General features: G+C 41.6%; 1 protein-coding gene across 1 annotated transcript; it reads right to left on the minus strand.

Annotated features, from left to right (window-relative positions):
* Window positions 1-207: 207 nt before the first annotated feature.
* On the minus strand, window positions 208-5702 carry LOC146977605 (uncharacterized). Its single transcript, XM_085794333.1, has 6 exons — window positions 5380-5702; window positions 4357-4543; window positions 4150-4245; window positions 3813-3924; window positions 1870-1874; window positions 208-1771 (listed from the first exon to the last, which is right to left on the minus strand). Exons 1-6 carry the CDS (start codon window positions 5608-5610, stop codon window positions 447-449), a joined length of 1956 nt encoding a protein of 651 aa, XP_085650459.1. The 5' UTR covers window positions 5611-5702; the 3' UTR covers window positions 208-446.
* Window positions 5703-19689: the final 13987 nt, after the last annotated feature.

Raw genomic sequence — 19689 nt, forward strand, 5'->3', positions numbered from 1 at the left:
CTGATGCTGATGGGCAGTTTTTTGGCAAGCAGTCTCTGCATTTGCTTCTGTCTCAAACAATTCCATCTCGTAACATAGCTCTGCGCAGCTCGCGGCTCTGCTCTGCCGTTCTAAAAATAACTTGCACCGACAATTAAAGGTAAGGAACCTACTCCTAAAACTATAGGGATTATGGCAATGGGCCAGTTTGCCAAAATGTTGAACTATCCCTTTAAGGATTTGAGAAGTCACTGTGAACGACATGGAAACTTTATTAATAATCTGTGGTCGTTAGTTTATTAGTTAAACTGAAAAATATCAAACAGATCTTTCTATTTCCAGGAGAAGCTACATAACTTCAACTTTTGTCACGGTCCAGAACAGAGTGTGTTGACAAAGTCCTTTAAAGATTTGGCTACACTGTCTGATTGTCTAACGTTGACTGGCTCTGTGGAGAAAGTGAGTGTTCAGGTTTTCACTGCAGCTCTTCCAGACTTCCGACGTCCTGCCTCCCCCGGCAGATGACCCCTCTGATGTTTCTTGAGGTCGCTGCCGTGGAGGAATCCTTTGTTGCAGACCAGGCAGTGATAGGGCCGCTCTCCCGTGTGGATGAGCCGGTGCAGTTTGAGGCTGCCAGACTGGGTGAACCTCCTGTTGCAGATGTTGCAGCCATACTTCTTCTCCCCAGTGTGAATCCTAATGTGCAGTTTGAGATTGCTGGGGTTGCTGAACTTCTTATCGCACTGCTCGCACGAGTAAGGCTTCTCCCCCGTGTGGATGCTCATGTGATATTTGAGGTTGACCGTGCAGCGGAACTGCTTCCCGCACACGTCGCAGACCGGCTGCTGGCCCGGCTTCTTCCCCGTGTGGATCCTCATGTGGTTCTGCAGGGCGCTGGCGTGGCCGCAGCGTTTGCCGCACGTCTCGCACACGAACAGCCTCTCTCCCGTGTGGGTCAGCATGTGGTGCTTGAGCGCGCTCTGGTGGCTGCAGCCTTTGCCGCAAACCTCGCAGGTGAAAAGCTTTTCCCCGGTGTGTTTGCTCAGGTGAGTTTTGAGGACGCTGGCGTCGCTGCACCCGACGCCGAGGACCTCGCAGCAGTTTTCCTTTTGGTTGTGGGTCACCCGGTGAGTGGCCAAGGACGAGGACGAGAAGAAACGCTCGCCGCACATTTCGCAGACGAAATCTCTGTCCCCCGTGTGTTGATTCTCGTGATCGGCCAATCTCTGTCTGCACTCAAAAGTCTCCGGACAGAGCGAGCAGACAAACGTCTTTTTCAGAGCAGAACACCTGTGCCTCTGGAGCGCCAGGTCCCCGGTGAACTGTTTCTCGCACAGCGTGCACGTGTGCGTGTTCGGCCTCCTCAGGCTGTGCTGACGCATGTGTCTCTCGAAGGTGCTCTTGTAGGCAAACTGCGTCCCGCACTCCGCGCATTTGTGCAGCTTCTCTCCGGTGTGCTGCCTTGAATGAGCGGTGAGCCCCGGGAGTCCTGCGAAACGTTTGCCACAGTCAGAGCAGAGGTGAGGCTTGGAGTGAGTCAGGTAGTGGCGGTCCATCAAACACTTGAGAGCAAATTTTTTGTCACATGAAGGACATTTGAATGCCTTCTTCTTCTTCTTCTTCTTCTTCTTTTTGATCTTGGTAGTTGAAGTGTTTCTGTCCGTCTCCATGACAGCCCTCTCAGTGACATCCGAGGCCGGCCCAGCAGGCCGCTCTGAGCTGGGCTCTGTTGACGCGGCTGTAGGTTCAGACTGGGAACCAGAGTTACTCTTTGTCTGTGTGGTCACATCAGCTGTAACAAAAACAACACTGTTTAATGGATCTGAAACTAAAGAAGAAGAAGCAGCGATCACAGCCTCTCAGTTTCTTTTTTGTTTGTGCACACTGCACAGTCACTGGAGTATATGCACACATCATTTCACTGCAATGATCTTATATTATTGTATGTGACAAATAAACTCTCTTGAATCTTGAATCTTGAAACTAATATTTGCTTTGGAAGAAAAAAACTGTGTAAAACAGAAAAACTTGTTTCTGTTGAAAGAGCCTGAAATCTCCTCCTCCACTCAGTCTCATTTTTAGATGGGCTAACCTGTTTATCAATAGTTATATAAAATATTCATGATTTGTGTGAAATTATGTTGTAATTGCTGTGTGAATTCTTGACAGGCCAGTAGAGATAGACAGGAAACTGGGAGGCAGAGAGGGGGAATGACATAAAATAAAATATATAGGCTATAGCCTACTATATAATGAGCTCCTGACGCTCATCTCAACGGGTGAGGAGAACAACTGTAGGCGGAGACAACACTCGGCGGAGACACTCAGAGAGAAAGTCAACAGCAGCGGATCAGCGTGATCTCTCCCTCTGTACAAACGCTCCGTTCTGATCCAGCTCTGGACTGTCAAAGTAAAGGTGACGCAGCTGTAAATGAGTTAAATAGTGAAACAGCGGCGCCTTTATCAGTCCCTCCAGGATTTTGCGGGCTTTTTTTGTGATTGTTGCGGCCTAAAATGCCTGATTTTGCGGCCACATTTTCAAAAAATTGCGGTGAATGTTGCGATGTTTTAAGCGCTTTTGTTGCGATTAAATTGCGGGAGACAGCGAAAGTTGCAAAAAAAAGTTGCAGTTTTGTTCTGAATAATTAAAAATCAAAGGAAAATTGAAAATTTTGAAACGTCACAAAATAATGTGAGGTCCTGTTATACCAGCAATTTCCCACTTGTTAAGAAAGGCACAGGAAAATTAGAGTTGAAAGTTGTTTTACTTTTAATTAAAATGTCTGTTTAAAAATCGTGGTAAAAGAACTGTTTTAAAATGCCATTAAAACTATCCAGTCTTTGAATAAAAAGGGGAGGGTGGCTACTAAAGGGCCAGGGCCTTAGGATGGGGGAAGGGGCACCTGGCCGCCGGCTGCTCCGCTCCAGCCCTGCAGTGGCGCACTCACTGGATTCTCCCTCGGTGAGTGCTGCGGGGTTGACACAGCCTCGGGTGGTCAACCAGGACAACTCACACACTCAACACGTTCAACTCAGCTTGTGTTCCTTCACTTATCACTTTGTGCACGTTGTGTCAAGTTTCTTGCCGTCAGCCCAGCCACGCTGTTCCTCCGTGGACTCACTTTCAACCACTCCGTCCAGACTCGCACCCTCTGCTGTGTAACTCGCGGAAAGCACCGACAATTGGTCCAATTTGCGGAAAAGTTGCGGTGATTGTACAAAATTGCAAGATCGCAAAAATTTGCGGGGATTGGCTGAATTTGCGTTAATTGTTGCGATCGCAACATCGCGAATTCCTGGAGGGACTGCTTTATAGCCGATTTTATGATTAAACTCTGAACATAACCTGGTCGGGACCAGGTTATGAGCTAAGCATAAGTTACCATGGTGATCTAGCCGGGTTAAAAGAGAGCCACCTTCATAGTAACAGGAGAGCCTGGCTTTAGACTCAACATACCTCGCTAACCCACTAAACTGGCTTTGCAGTACAGCCCTCTGCTCAACCCAATGAACTATCAGCGCCCCTTGAGTAATGTCTTTGACCATCAACATGTAATCAGTTGAAACTGCTTTAAATCGTTCTGAAGATGCTGTGTTCACAAGGCCAAACAACATATTGTGTGAGGTCACCATGATCTTGATCTTCAACCTTTGAACTTTAGCCACCAAAATCTCATCTGTTACTCAGTGAACTCTAGTGAATGTTTTGAAATTTAAAGATCAGCATTAATATCAATGGTAAAAGTCACTGGAGTGCACTGCACATGCATTGTACCTCACTACATGGGACTGACCCTGTCGACTATTCTATCGCTATCACTGACTCAAACTACAGTGGCAGATTACCTGGCTCTGGTTCAGCTGCTGCTGCTGTTGATGTTGTTGTTGATGGTGTTGTTGTTGTTGTTGTTGATGTTGTTGTTGCTTCTGCAGTCTGTTGCTCCTCTAAGGACATAAAACACAACATGAACTTCAGTCAATTTTGTGTCACGGTTTAATTTCAAAACAAGATTTGCTCAATGCCGCTGATGTGATCACATTGTATAGAGTGAGTGTTGTTTGTTGCTGTCTGAGAGGCTGCAACGGACAACTAATGGGCCTCCTCTATCAGAGTACAGCTTTTTATTCCTAAATGCAGCAATCATCATTCAGCAGCAGCTGCTTTAATACCTCGGTTACACATGTGGTTGTTGTCCTCTCTTATTTCTGGTTGAAGTTCTTCTTGTTTCTTCCTCTGACCACGGCTTCTGGTTACTGGCCCTGAGACTGACGGGAACATAAAATCATGTTAGACGTACCACAAAAAAAAACCAGGGTGTGAAGATTTGAAGGGTGTGAAGAAGTGTTTCCTTCGCTACTTGAGCTGTGCTAACTCACGCTTTTTGTTCCTGGTCCCTCGCCATGCTGTCGGCTTCTTACTCGTCTTTTTAGCCTCGCTGTCCTGTGCGGCGCTCTGCTCTGCAGCAGGACTGTCCTGAGCTGCACACACGGTCACTTTCAAGATCATCAATATTTTTTCCACTGCAGCTTTGGTCAGTGCTTCCATCAGCAACGTGAACTGTTTCTGTGAAGTCATGGGAGAGGAAGAATGAGGCCAGGGCACTATAACTAGTAGTTATAGTAGTAGTTAACTGATTTGTGTAACCACAGAAAATTAAAAGATAATTATGATAAACCAATAACTGTTTTAGTCAATTAAACAAATAATTTAAAAAAAGTTAATAGTTGATGTTCCCTTTCTGCGGGAGTCTGGCAAACTGAGCGAGATGGAGACCAATTTTATCAAAGTGATAAAAGAGGAAATTTGCAGCAAATACCTTAGGTCAATTAAAAAAGACATTTGACACAATGAATATTAAGTACTTTCTGTGAACTGTGAGTCCCATATGAGTCTCTCATATTCTGCATCTTTTAACTCACACCTTGTTTTTCTCTCTTTCTCTTTTTCCCATTCTCTTTTTTTTTTTCCTTGTAAATATTATCATTATTTATTTGAAATTGTTTTCTCTACATGAGTAACTGGTAGTATCAGGGTGGACTAGGACCTCACCCGCACATTCCCTTCTACTCTACAGGAACTATTTACTGTTTGTTTTTTTAGGCATATGTGCAAATAAATAAATAAAACATATATAAATAAAACTGCACTTTTCAATAGCAAGGCTATACAAATAGCACCTGGCTACAGCACATACAGAACCTGTGCCATGTTCTTTTGAATTTGGTTAACTTCTTCCTAATAATTTAACCTTCTCTTTTAAACTCTATGCTTTTAACACAGTTCATGGTAGCTGCATGGTAAGTTAAGCGTGTTTCCTAACTTACAAGAAAAAATGCTAACTACTGCTCCCCTAACTTTAGACGATAGTATATGTGTGCGTGCGTGCGCGTGTGTGTTACCGTTACAGCCGTGTGAGGCTCCTGTCTCTCCTCCGGTGGAGTCACTTCTCTCTCCTCCTCCTCCCGCTTCACCTCCGCCTCAGCAGCCGGAGCGGAGCGCTGCCGGGCGGCGGCGGCCATGGCTTCAGCCCAGTGGCCGTGCAGCAGTCCGCGGAGCTCGGACACCGCCGTGTCCACCAGCGCCTTCATGATGGCGCACGCGTGTTTCTCAAACAGCTCCATGCTGAGCATGTCTGCCTGTGTGCGGAGTGCGGACCGCTTTTATTCAGTTTGTCAGAGCGCTCGTTAAAGGAAATCCGCCTTTGGGTAAGTTGAGTTGAGCAACTGTCATGTTGTGGTTCCTCTTTCTTCTTCTTCTTCTTCGTGTGATAATAAACACCAAGCCAGTTGCATTTTGGGAAGACTTCTGTCCTCCACGTGAGGTGCAGTAACAGTACTACTACAGTACATATAATACTCCTGCTCCCATGTTCTTGTTCAACCGTGTTTTTGAACCCACACTTTAACAAATTATGTTCAGCACATTCAAATTCATAATGTAGCTGTTTATACAAGCATCATCCGTGGTTTGCTTGTTAAACTGTTTGCTGCTTCATTTTTGTTGGTTGTGTGTTTTCTGGTTTTCACCAGGACACCACAGAATATGTCACTGTCTAAATCTGAATATAATCGACATTTTGCTGTAACAGGTAGGCTATTAATATTGTGAAGTTGTACTCCCTCATTATAACCAATAGGAGGCAGCAAACACTCATAATCTGAATTGTGAACAACCATCAACTCCATCACATTTGGGGTTTTATATTTCTCTTTAGACAATCTTATAATAAATATGTTAATTTTAGATTTGTACATAAACTACCCTCGAATAATATAGGCTATATATAAATCACATTCAGTTATGTTGTCTTCACTTTTCCCCCTCAACATGTCTCCACGGTTCATCCCCTTGATATGAATGACAAAATGCTGTGTGTTGACTAGACTCCTGTTCCTGCTGAACTGAGCCAGTGTGTTTAATCAAACTGCTGTCAGTTCAGAAGGCACAAGAGGGAGGCCAGATGTTTCCTCAGACTAATGTCAAAGCCATGGTCTAGAGACTGCACATGTTGCATGAGGGAAATGAATTTCTATGTAATTACTCGCAGACAAGAGTCCTTTTTATTTCCATTGAACCCTATTTCACATTATACGATATTAGTTTATCCGCTGACATCAGCCCTAAGGAAAAGTGCAAACTATTGCCATTGAACGTGATTTTCTAATTGTTAAACAGGGAAAAGTTCAGCTTGAAATCACCCAGAACAACAAAGAAGAAAAGTTACAAAACTTAGAGTAAATATCAGATAGATGTGTTAATGCTTTCTCCGTCTCTCTCTCTCTCACTTAGATTAAAATAATTATCTTGAAATTTTCTAGTTTAAGCTTGATCTCATTTTTCTTTCTTTTCTCATTACCATTAGGACTGGTGGCTCTTTAAACTCTTTTAACACACTACAGTAATAATTGATGGGGGGGGGGGGGCGGTCAAAACTACAGTCAAAACTGGCACTGATTCCCTTTTGTTGGCATCAAAGGAAAATGTCACACCAATTCATAATCCTATTTTTGTGTTAATTTTACCACACAGCAGTAGCCTATGGAGGTGTTTTACCACCCATCATGACTGTAGGCTAATGTTACGTAGGCACCATAAGGAACAATTCCTTAAATACATTTACAAAATATACAGAGAAACTATATGTTATCTTTATTCATCTTTATTGTAGTAACAGGCATCCATTTCTGAATGTGTTGAAAAGCATACAGAGGAAAGCTATTTAGATTGGAATAATTCATTCCTCTTTTCAGCAATAGTTGATGGATTGTTGAGATCTTTTTGTTGTTGTTGTTTGAATGTTTTCCCCTCAGTAATTTCTAAACAAAATAATGAATTTTTAGATTAAAAACATTATTTTGTCAACAGGTTAGGGTTAATATAAACCCTAAAGTGGTTTTCTCTCCATCTCTCCTGATCCTGTATTATCCTGTATTAACTACTATATTGAGAGATTTAGACTATACATATACAACACAACACAAGTCTCCTTTCATTGACAGATCTTGCATCTACATCCCTACTTTTACAGTAATTAACAATGTACTCCAGTTGAAATTAGGATTTATAGTATGTCACACCTTTAAGTGTGTTTAACCTGACATCATGGTTGAATGGACAGTGTATATGACAATGAGGAACCTTTAAGGGAGAATCAGTTTTCTTCTTCTCAATCAATCAAAACTTTATTCATAGAGTACTTTTCCTACATAGCCATGTAACACAAAGTGCTTATCATAAACAAATCCTGTAATAACCGGTGATTAAAGATTTTGCAATGATACACAGATGGGCTCTGCAGTTTTTTGCAAACCTTACTCAGACAGTAGATTGTGAATGAAGCCAAAGCATTGTTGGCTGTATGTTCGAAAGCCTCATGTGCCAGTAAATTCTGCATCTGCCAGGAACTATTTTCAGTCATGGATTAATCCACATTTAGTCCTTTAGTGAGTATTTATAGCAGCAGGATGGTTTATGTGGGAATGAAACAAAATCAACAGTGTGTGTTTATAATAATGAAGGGACGCATCACCCAGTGTGTAGTGTGGCTTTGATGTGATTACAAGATAGGAATGTCTATTTGTACACAGGTGATACTAGTCACAGGGCATGCTACAATATTTGGCTACTCATGTCTGTATTGAACACGCCGTGGCTCCATAAGCTCTTATGTGCTGGTTTTAGTTGTGTTGTTTTTATTACATCCGCCCCATCAGCTTACAGATGTAGTTTGGTTAGGTTTATGGAAAGATAATAGTTTGGGTTAAAATTCACATTTCAAACCCAAATGCTGAAAAGACTTTCTGCCAGATGTTGCCTGGTGCAACTCATTGAAGATGTCCATGAAAGCCTAAAGCCTAAGTGTAAAAAGTCACACTGGCTGTCCACTGCAGGTGTAAATAACATTGTTGGCTGCTAACAGCATCGTTATCTCCAGCCTCCAGGGTGAACATAGTATTTTTTGGCTTCATATACACCTGCTAACAAATATAATCTGCCATTTCAGAATTTTTGGATCACAGTAGAGCTATAGATGTTGAAATAAATAACAATATACTAAATATATTGGCTCTAGACAATACATGTTTGTAGAATCAGTTCATCTTTTTCATTTCTTTAGAATAAGAAAACATTACCACTTTCACAACAAGAGAATAATCACAAATTAGATCAAAGACTTCAACACATTAAACAGAAGCAAAGAAAAATTCTCATAATCTCACACCTGATCATTTGAAGACACTATCTCCTGATTTTGGAGAAGACTTTAAACGATTACACCTATGCTGTATGATAGCAAGTAAGGACCTACAGGTTTCTTGTCATACTTCCTCATTATCTCTGTACAAGTGAAGAACTTAGCCACTGTGAACAAACTGGTAAGACTCCCTGTTCAGCAGTCGACTAAGCTCTGCACCTGATCAGAAACAGCAGATACACACATGACACAAGACATACACACTAATCCGCTGATCTTGCCTGAGAAGTTTCTCACTCAGTGAGATCCACAGCCTGATGAGCTCCCTCCTCTTATAAAATGTTTAATAAGAGCGGGACAGGCTAGAAAAGAAAAAAAAGTCTGATCACTGGTCTGATATGAGAAAACAAGTACCTGCGTATCCTCCTCCAGCTCCAGAAGCAGCTGTAGCAGACACCATAGCAGTGTAGTAATCCCTGGCAATGTGATTTTCATTTTCTGTCCCAAATCATCATGCCAGAGACCCACACGGCCACGGCAAAGACACAACCCTCCGTCCTCCAGGAAAACCCACAACTCTGCCCCTTCTTGTCATCTCTCTCCTTTCTCCTGCTCCTTTTTTCTCACGTTCCAGTCTCTCCGGACCTCCCTCCCCCACTCTACCCTCTCAGGCTCCCATGCTCGGTTTAACTTTGGGTATTTCCCTCATTAACTGCTACGCCTATATCAGGAACTCCGGAGAGGCCCGAGGAAGTCTGGCTCTGAAATAAAATGACAGCATGCTCCTCTGATAGTAACGAATGATAATCACCTCCTTGCTCTGCTGGGGTGGTAAGTCAGCAGGTGTGAGGGCATTTGGGGACACAACGCTTAAGAAGTCACTGATTACGCAAAGTGAGAGAACCGTTCATCTGCTGTTTACTGTTTCAATGCAGGAGGGGATTTAGATATGGGTTTCATAATGAATTCTTTAACTCAAAATAGATCCTTCAAAACATGTTTTGACAGTGGTGGGATCCGGAGTTGCTGTCAAAGTTGCCGGTGAAGATGCCTGTATATACCTGTAGTGCAGATCTTGAAGGGATAGTTCAACATTTTGGCAAATTGGCCCATTGGCATAATCCCTATCGTTTTAGGGGTAGGTTTGTTACCTTTAAATGTCGGTGCAAGCTATTTTTAGAACAGCGGAGCAGAGCCGCAAGCTGCTCAGAGCTACGCTACTGAGGCTAATGGGATTTCTTGGTTTCCCTCATCAAACTCATCAAATACACAATCCAACAACTCCAAAATGCTCTGGTGGATGTTGTGGTTGTTGGATTGTATTTGATGAGTTTGATGAGGGAAACCAAGAAATCCCATGAGCCTCGGTAGCGTAGCTCTGAACAGCTGCCGGCTCTGCTCTGCCGTTATAAAAATAGCTTGCACCGACAATTAAAGGTAACAAACCTACTGCTATGACTATAGGGATTATGGCAATAGGCCAATTTGCCCAAATGTTGAACTATCCCTTTAATTCAGATCAAACACACTGACAGCACCACAGTCCTACATGGACATATCACATGTAATCCCATCTTCTCCTGCTTTTATTGTGTCCTCCATAGTAATTGGACTTTTTTTCTGTTTTTCTTGGACTTGATTTACTGTATGCAGCTTCTATTTTACTTCTTCTTATCACAGTGACAGTGCAAAGGCTTAGATGTGTCATACTGAAAAGCAGAAGATTAAGTCTGTCTATCCCGTTTAAGCCTATGGGAGGATTCCCTTGTCCTCATCCCTCAGTCTCCATCCTGACATGCACTTACATTTTTAAGGTGTGCATCCTTAAGCAGCTACATAGCCTAATACAGTAATGTATGTAAGATACTAACACCTTAACCCTTTAACAACTATAAATCAAGATCATAGTCTTTTTCGGAGCTGAAGCACCATAGTAGGAATCCCTCACAATACCTTTGCGTCACCCCACAATGCATTACCTCACATTAGATTAATGGCTTCCTTGCAACATTTTCTAAAATCCCCCCTGGTCCTTAGGAAGAGTTAATGTGTTGGCCCAGTCCAGTTGTAATAAACTGCTATTTCAGTTTACATTTATCCTTACTATGATATCATAATCATAAATTAATATCCAAATGGTTAAAGGTCAACTTCACTGTGACCATGATGTTCTGTGAAAACACTTGTGGCCATTAACCGATGCTGTAACTCAGGAAGGGGAGACTGTCGCCATAACTTTGCTGGTTAATAGAAACATGCGGCAATGAGGTGCTAATTCCAGTTTGTACTGCTGCCTGCTGTGCTCTTTTGCACTTGTTATGATCATTTACATTTCTATAATCATCCCACCTGCCAAAATGAGCAGTCGGTTTATTCTGTCTTGATGTCCCAGTGAGAGGATAGCCTACTTGTACATTATGCTTGTAAGATAACACATACAGTAGCTACTAGCTACATGGGAATATGTACACAAAGTTAAGCTTCCCTCATTTTGTCTTTGGAGCACACTGTCATAAATTGTGCCATGTATTCAAGATAAGTTAGTGGAGGGTTTGAGTTGCAGACAGCATACTGCTCCTGTTGAGGGAATGTGCTTGTCATTAAGAAGGCGGTGATTTGTTATAGAGACTTGGCCTCGCACTTGAGCTATGGGCTACACAAGTCTTAAATGATATGAGACCAGACAACAAGCGTATGTCCCAAAATCCTGGATTGTTTATACAAACATGATGAGATATGGAGTGACAGCGAATAGAGGTGACTGTTCACTTAATGACAAACAGGACAAGATGCACTGCCAACACGACCGACACTGCTGCCACATACCAGCAATAATTCATCACGGAGTCAAATCCATCTGTACCTCCTCCTGAGTTCTCCAGCGAGAGGAGAGGCAGAGTGACGTGTCATGGTGTCCCTGGCTCCCATCACAGCCTTTTATTGGTGCTGACAGCCTGGGGACTCGCAGTGTAAAAGAGCCATAGCCACGCCACCCAATGAGAAATGCCCTCGTATAGCAACACATGTCTCTGACAAGAGGTTACTCCAGGCTGCAGAAGAAGAAGAAGATGATGAGGAGGAAGAATCGTCAATAACTTTCCCATGAGGGCATCCAGGTCACTCGCTATTTGAAGTCTGCGTGAAAGGAAATGACTCACTAGATACACGCCTGTATCTAGAATTTGCCAAACAAAACACATGCCCAGCAGAAAACAAAAAAAAGTGGTCATGTTTCAGGCTCTGATACTTGTTTTAGCTAGCTGTTAAATATGGTGGCTGCTGCTTTTTGCTCCCAGCTCAGTTCAGGTTCCTGCTTGTTGTTGAATTTTAGATTTTCTGGTTACGAAACCTGCAGCTCTGTGAGACTAAAGCACCACAAGTAAAATGCTAACATGACTTTAAAGGGATAGTTCAAGATTTTGGCAAATTCGCCTGTTGCCATAACCCCTATAGTCAAAGCAGTCGCTGCATGTTGTTTTGAGATCCGCGGGGCAGAGACGCGAGCTGCTCAGCAAACACAATGGAGGTGAATGGTACAGGTCCCCTGTCCCTCAAAACTCATTCATCGAAACAACAGTACGACACATGAAGCAAATACTTGGAACTACTTGCGCTTTTGAAATCACTCCACCCAGCAACCCTGTCTGAAATAGCTATGTATTTGCCTCAATAACAACTGTGTCTTGTAATGTTTTATTATTATTTCATAGCGTGGTGAATGTACAGGTCATAACTTGTCCACGAGAGCATTTTGGAGTTGTTGGATTGTGTATTCGATTAGTTTGATGAGGGACCAATACCGCATATACAATATATGCAAGTAGTGAGACTATATAGAAACACATGTGTGATTGTTGGATCTTGCAGGCCGTAATCATTTTTATCACTTGAGCCTGGAGCTAAATTATATTATGTGAAGATACAGTATGAGCGCACACAGTACTGTGCCAGCAGTGAGTAAGTCTCTCCTCAGCTAATCACTGATGATTTATAGTCAATGGCGGCTCTCCACAGACAGCTGCCTCTTAAAGCTGTCATCATCCCGGCTTCTCATGTCATATAAACACTTTTCAAAAGAAAGTCTCCGTTCTTATTCAACCCCAGTGACACATGATGGCCACAGTTTGAGCGTGCATGGTCCAGATAAAAGCGAACACAACATGCTAACCTTTAACATGGCCCTGCTTCATGCTGAATGTGTAGCTGTGTGTGCGTGTGTGTGTGTGTGTGTGTGCACTGGAGCTGACTTAATGGGAATCACACTACAATAACATGCCCGATCCTGCTTGCTGGGGTTTCAGTTTTTACATGTTTGATCCACAGAGGCATGGCATACCAAGCATGATCTTGGCATGTGACCCCCACCAGCTGTTCAGCCAGTCTACCTCTGACCTCCAAACCCCTGGGAGTCAAAGGCAAATCATGCTTGACTTGGTGGGGCCTTTAAGAGGTGGACACCCGGTGACTCAGAGACCGTGTTATCAGAGCATTAGAGCAACTTGGTGGAAGAAGAGGTTGAAATTCCTGAATTTGCACACCACCACCACCCCCACCAATATAAGTTTATGGTTAAAAACCAGTGTTGCAATCACAGTTGTTTCATTATTTATATGTGAGGCTACACGTGTGTATAATTACCCAACAGATGCTTACAAAATGTCACAGTGACATTTAGGGTTTGTTCTTAACCACGGACACAGCAGTTGAAAAACAAATATCCACAATTTGACTAAGCAAACTCTCTCTGCTGGTGATGATCATGTGATAGGATTGAAAGCTTTGTTTGATTGCTGTATCACAGTACAGTACAGTATTAATCAATGATTGGCAATCTTTTCATTATCAAAGGCTGGGGGCCAGCTTCATCCTCAGAGATTCTGACCAAAAAGCACATTAAAGAAACTTTTCTTCCTTTTTTTTCTTCCAACCATCAAAGGTCAGTTATCCTCACTGTGTCCTCCCTGACCTCCACACCCATCTGCACACCTGCTCCTGATTTCCTCATCAGCTCCCAGGTACACAGACCTGGCTCTTTGTCCCCTGGCAGCTGTACTGTTTCTCTTTATGATCAGTTCCTGCCTGTTTGGACGTCTTACGTGTTGCTTGTGCCATTTCACTTGATTTCACTCACTGTTGCCAAACCCTGTTTTCATCCTAGACACAGTAAACCTTGCTCCTATCTCACAAGTCAAACTCTTAAAACTCTTTTTGCATTTTATGGAACATTTTATAGAATATGGAGGAAATGGATTTTACAGTACAGCACAGAGCTGTGATAGATATTGTGTTTTTTGATTTGATTGATTTAAACATTTGTATGTGAGAATAACACAAGGGTTTGGGTTAAAGGAATAGTTCAGCATTTTGGCAAATTGGCCAAATGCCACAATCCCTATAGTTTTAGGAGTGGGTGTGTTACCTTTAATTGTCGGTGCAAGCTATTCTTAGAACAGCGAAGCAGAGCCACAAGCTGCTCAGAGCTACGCTAGGGAGGCTAATGGGATTTCTTGGTTTCCCTCATCAAACTCACACAATCCAAAAACTCCAAAACGCTCGCATTGCCTTCAAGGACAGTTTTTCAGCAAGCAGTCTCTGTATTTACCTTGAAAACGACTCAGTCTCTTAACGTTCTGTTACCTCCTCCTCCAGGTCACAACTTGTCCACTAGAGCGTTTTGGAGTTGTTGGATTGTGTATTTGATGAGTTTGATGAGGGAAACCAAGAAATCCCATTAGCCTCCATTGCGTAGCTCTGAGCAGTTCGTGGCTGCACTCGGCAGTTCTATAAACAGCTTACCTCGACAAATAAAGGTAACAAAACTACTGCTATGACTATAGCGATTATGGCAATGAGCCAATTTGCCAAAATGTTTAACTATCCCTTTAAATATTTGGAGGGGTTACGATCTCTGCCCATGTAAGGATTTCTTTAAGCAAAAATAGTTAGCATGTATCTTAGTGTGGTTGCAAAAATGTACTTTGATAAAAGGACAAGCCTAATGTCCTTCTTTATTTTGGCATTCCAAATGTAATCCTACCAGCAGATTGATTCTTTTTTTTTGGGGGGGGGGGTTATAACCTCCCTAACCCCCCCCCCCCATAAATGACGCCCATGGAATAACACTCTTTTCTCCCTCTCCAATCTGAACACAAGACACTGCCCTGCACCCATCATCAGCCCCTGTGGGCAGCGTGACATCGTGTGACAGCTCTATTACCAGTGCAGTTAATACATGCGTGCCGGCCTCACTGCTCTGCACTCCATCTCGCTCTGCTAATGTTCACCACACAGCTAGCCTGCGACATATACACACTCAAACATGCACACACATAAATGGATAGATTCACCAGGCTAATACACATGTAAGCATGCCTTTATGCATGAACACGCAGGATATTTATTGTGCGGGTGTTCTGGCCAAACTGCAGCAGTGCTCAGGCGTTTGTGTGTGCTCCTCCTAAAGAATCACAAATTGAGCATCACTTCCTGTGTGGCTAACACACTAATTTAATCCACTTCCTGTGCTCTGCTTTCAGATTAAAAAGTCACCACCAGCAACAAAGCAAGTATCATAAGATGCTATCATGGAATTAGATGGTTAAAGTGCACATCCACTGAGTCATGTCTGTAAAGAGATCATCACTGCTGCTGCTGCACGTCAGCAGGATGGACGACACATCTCCATAGCTGTAGAGTAGCCTACTTTACTGTACTGTAAAATGAAGTCAAAAGGCGAAAGCCAAAATATCAAGCGTACAGGGGTTGCAATCTTGTGTTTTGGTGCAGTTGCTGGATTCAGGAGAAACTGCAAGTCAATCACAGCTGTCAATCATGACATCATCTTTTTTAGCATTATGACAGAACATCAGACAAAAAACAAACATACCTACATCTGTATGATAAGAACTAAAATGATCGAACTCATCTTTGGCATCTACATCTACAGTATTATGCAACAAGCCATCAGGGGGATAATAAAGGTTTTTTGGAGCTGTCTTATCATGTTTCCAATTCTTCCTTCAGCTAAATTCTGTTAATGCAAATTAGCCGACCTTTGGCTGCACTGTGAAAATATCAGGCTCATTAGCTTCTAAATGTTCTTCCCTCTCCAATAGATTTTACGAAATTTGCATATCTGTTTTTTGGGGCTGGGCAGTAGTTATATATATATATATATATATATATATATATATATATATATATATATATCTAGTGTTTTTAAAAATATATATATATATATATATATATATATATATATATTGTTAAACACAGCTGTCTGTTGTTGCAGTCAAACTGAAAGTCAAGACACAAAAGTTTTCCAAAGAATTGAAAAGTTGGTGATAATTCTTGGTGGATTCGTCACCACAAGGGACACGGATCGCATTGCACAGTCATCGCTATTTCCATTTCCATTTCATAAACTTGCCGCAAAGCTGCTCTGCCCGTGGAGATGGCAGCAATAACGTAAGCACAACAGAAAATATTCAGAGACAAAGAAATAACAAATACATTTCCAAAATCATTTTCACTTACTGCAGAGCTTCAGTCTCCAGATGTTGGTCTTCATGCTCTGCACTGTTCCTCCCTTCTGACTCACCAGTGACTCAGAGAAACTAAAAAGTTATAGTTCAACCCCTCTACACACACTCTCACACACGCACACACACACACACACACACACACACACACACACACACACAGAAAGACCATCTGATGGTCATTTTGAAAGGGCATACATCTGTAGTGTCCTTTTTCATAGAAGACCAAGTGTCACTGATAATATTCGCCATGGCTTTGCTCTGCAAGGCCGTCGTGACAGTGTGACTATGAGTCAGCATGGGTTTTATGTACTGAACCTTTTTGCCCTCTTCACAGAAAAGTACAGAAACATGTTCCAAAGAAATACTTGAGAGTTCATTGGATGAGTAATCTGTCTATTGTGTGATGTCGTAGGAGAGCACCAAGGAGCAAACACAACACGCCACAGACAGAGCAGTTTATAAAGCTGGTTAGCATGTCGGTCGATGAGTCCTATCTTCCAATTTTCATGTAAAAGGTCACTTTAATTAAAAGTGAGAACAGCTGCCTCTGTCACAGGATGCCAACTAGCCCACACTACACCAGCCACAAGAGAAGATCTTGGAGACTCGTAAGATGTGTCCTCACTCGTATGAAATCCATCTGCCTGACACAGTTTTATAAACAACAGAGTGCAGTCAGCGTGCACCACTATCCACAATTGTACAACGGATCAAAGCTCACTTTCACCAAAATAGGTCTCCAACATGGTTAAACAAGACATTGTATGGATTATTTGGTTTGAAATTAACCAACTAGACAACTCTAAGTCAGACAGACATGATCAGGACATACTGTGGATATCTGCGGCAAATTTCAGGTCAAATGTCAACTGTGTCAGTCATTTTCACATTCATGCTCACATAAGGATGAAATCTTTTTACTCTGAAGCCTTTTGCTGAGATTATGGGAAATGGACTTATTCCATTTTGATTCCTTATAGCCATGGAAATACATTGCTGCAGCACACAACTTGTCAATAAAAAAATAAAATAAAAACTTGCATGGGCTTGGGGAAATTAATATCAATCCTTTCTAACTCTTAAAAATGAAGAAAAAAACGAACAAACATATTCCCCAAAGTGTTTAACCATTCCTTTAAATTAATAAAAAATGCACCAATGAGATTATTTTCTTTCTATTTTTTATATTTCTACATTGACCGGTCTAAGATTTGGTCACACATTTAAACTAAGAAATTTCTGTGATGTTTTGGTTTACTAAACCAAGCATTGGTTACATGACTCAACAGCTAAGCACATTAGTTTGTAGTGATATAGAAAGTCGCCTAAAGCATGAGGTAATATGTTGGCAGTCAATCTCATAACAATTACTGGTTTATCTTTAAAGAATTGTTATGACATGTCTTTATGTAAATGCCGTCACTGCTTTGAATCCATATCAGAAAAAATGCAAGGACAAAATCTTGATGACTTACTGTACAGTATGACATGGTCCTGTGGTCCCCTGTCTCCTGCAGTGACCCTGTGACACTGACTTCCTGCAGCTCTCTTGTGTATCTTGAATGCCAGGAGGAAGGAGTGGGCTGAGACTGACGCCTTTCTCTCCTTTATAAATCAGGCTTTATGAGTTGACATAGTGTCGCTTGTGCATTGGGCCGGCCCCAACTCCAAAACAATTCAAAGAGCAGTTTGTTGGTCTGTCCCTCAATGGCACAAAGCAGCTCATTCAGCCTGAGTCTGAGTGTAGGAAGTCATTTACCCCAATGCTCTCAATTTATTTCAATTTAATCCAACAAAGCTATATTGGCATGACATTTTGGAAAAAAAAATATAATAAGTGCATTTACAAAAAACAACAATTCACATTGAATGCAGACAGAGCACGAGCCAACCGCAGATTTATAAAAATAAAGAGGTGTCAAACGTGTGCACTAGGCTATATTTCAACAGGAAATGGTCAAAGCCTGGTGTCTGGCACGACTGTGTAAGGTCAGAGGTCAATGTGCTAAATCAAGGACGTAGTTGAAAACTGTTGTGGAACCACTGTAAACAACTGACATCATTGTGTCATAATTACATTCTGCCCACTGTCTGTCTTCAGCTCGTTATGTATTCACTTCTCTCTGTGTGCTCACATGTGCTGTCAGTTAATACTGGTGGGTTCCCAGTAGAGCTCCTCTATTGTACATGTTTTTCTGTTTCTATTGTCAGACAATGGAGCAACTGACAGAGGACATTACCAGAGTATCTTCTCTAAGTGGCTAAGGTTTGTCCAAAAATTTGCCATGAGAATGTTTTTTTTTTTTTAGTTGCTGGGTTAATGACATGATGCAACCCGATGTCAAATGGTGTAACCAGTATTTTTTCAGAAAAATCTGGAAAAGATCTGGACTTGAATGTGGAATAAATGTAATTCACTTGTGTTGGCTGCAATGCCAACACTATGTTTCTTGACAGATTTTACATAATTTTTAGGAAAAAAAAGTGGTGTTTTTAGGATATGTCCTGCTAAGTTACCCAAAATAATGTATATACAGTAGAAACTCTATTTCAATGTATTGTTTTAAAAAGAAAGTATACTTTTTACTTGAATTCACTGTAGGTGGATAAGATATTTAATATTTCTCATTCTTTGGTGGTTTTACCATTGGACATTTTCAGGGGCATTCAGTCTAACTTTTGTCGCAAAAAAATGCTTCAAATGACAGAAAACCAACATAAGTATACAAAATATACATTTTAACAAATCTGATGCTTTTCTGAATTGCTCATCTTGCCAACCCTTATTTGTCACTGACCCAGCTATAACACCATACTTTGGGAACAGAAACCAAAACAATAGAGGACATTTTCTATGTCTGATGAGGGGAACTGCAGTCATTTTCTGTGGCTGTCACAATAAGCAACTCCTTTCACATACAAGTATCTGATCTACTGGTAATTCAGCAACTGAATTTATTCCAGGTTATCTGACCCTTTTTAACACGTGGTAGGAGCAGAAGTGTTGCTTAGTCCTGGTGAGGGGAGGACTGGATTAAAAATAAATCCTTCACACTTAAAGCATTCCTGGGACAAGAAAGGAGCTTGTTGCAGCTCCTCAAACAGCCAGCAGATGTCTCTCTTGCTTCACTTTATTGTATAAATCTATAATAGCCTCATATGCCTGAGGAGAATCATGTGCAAAGTTGAGCAGTGTTGAATTCTGTTAATCTGCAGATTTCACTTCAAATTATGTTTTTGGTGAGGCATTTATCATAAAAAGAATTTAGTTGAACATTTCTAATCATTCAGTAATGTCTTGTGTGCAGACAATAGGATATGTGCTGTGCATGTGTACAATAAAGGAACTTGATGCAAGTGTATCATTATTATTTTATTTTTTAAATTGCATTTTATGATAGAATTTCAACACATTCCTGGTTGTGCTTTTGAATTAAATACTCTGAATTCACACTTTTCCTATTTTATAATTC

The sequence above is a fragment of the Trachurus japonicus genome, chromosome 12, assembly GCF_045865225.1.
Source record: "Trachurus japonicus isolate A0001 chromosome 12, Traja_1.0".
NCBI lineage: Eukaryota > Metazoa > Chordata > Actinopteri > Carangiformes > Carangidae > Trachurus > Trachurus japonicus.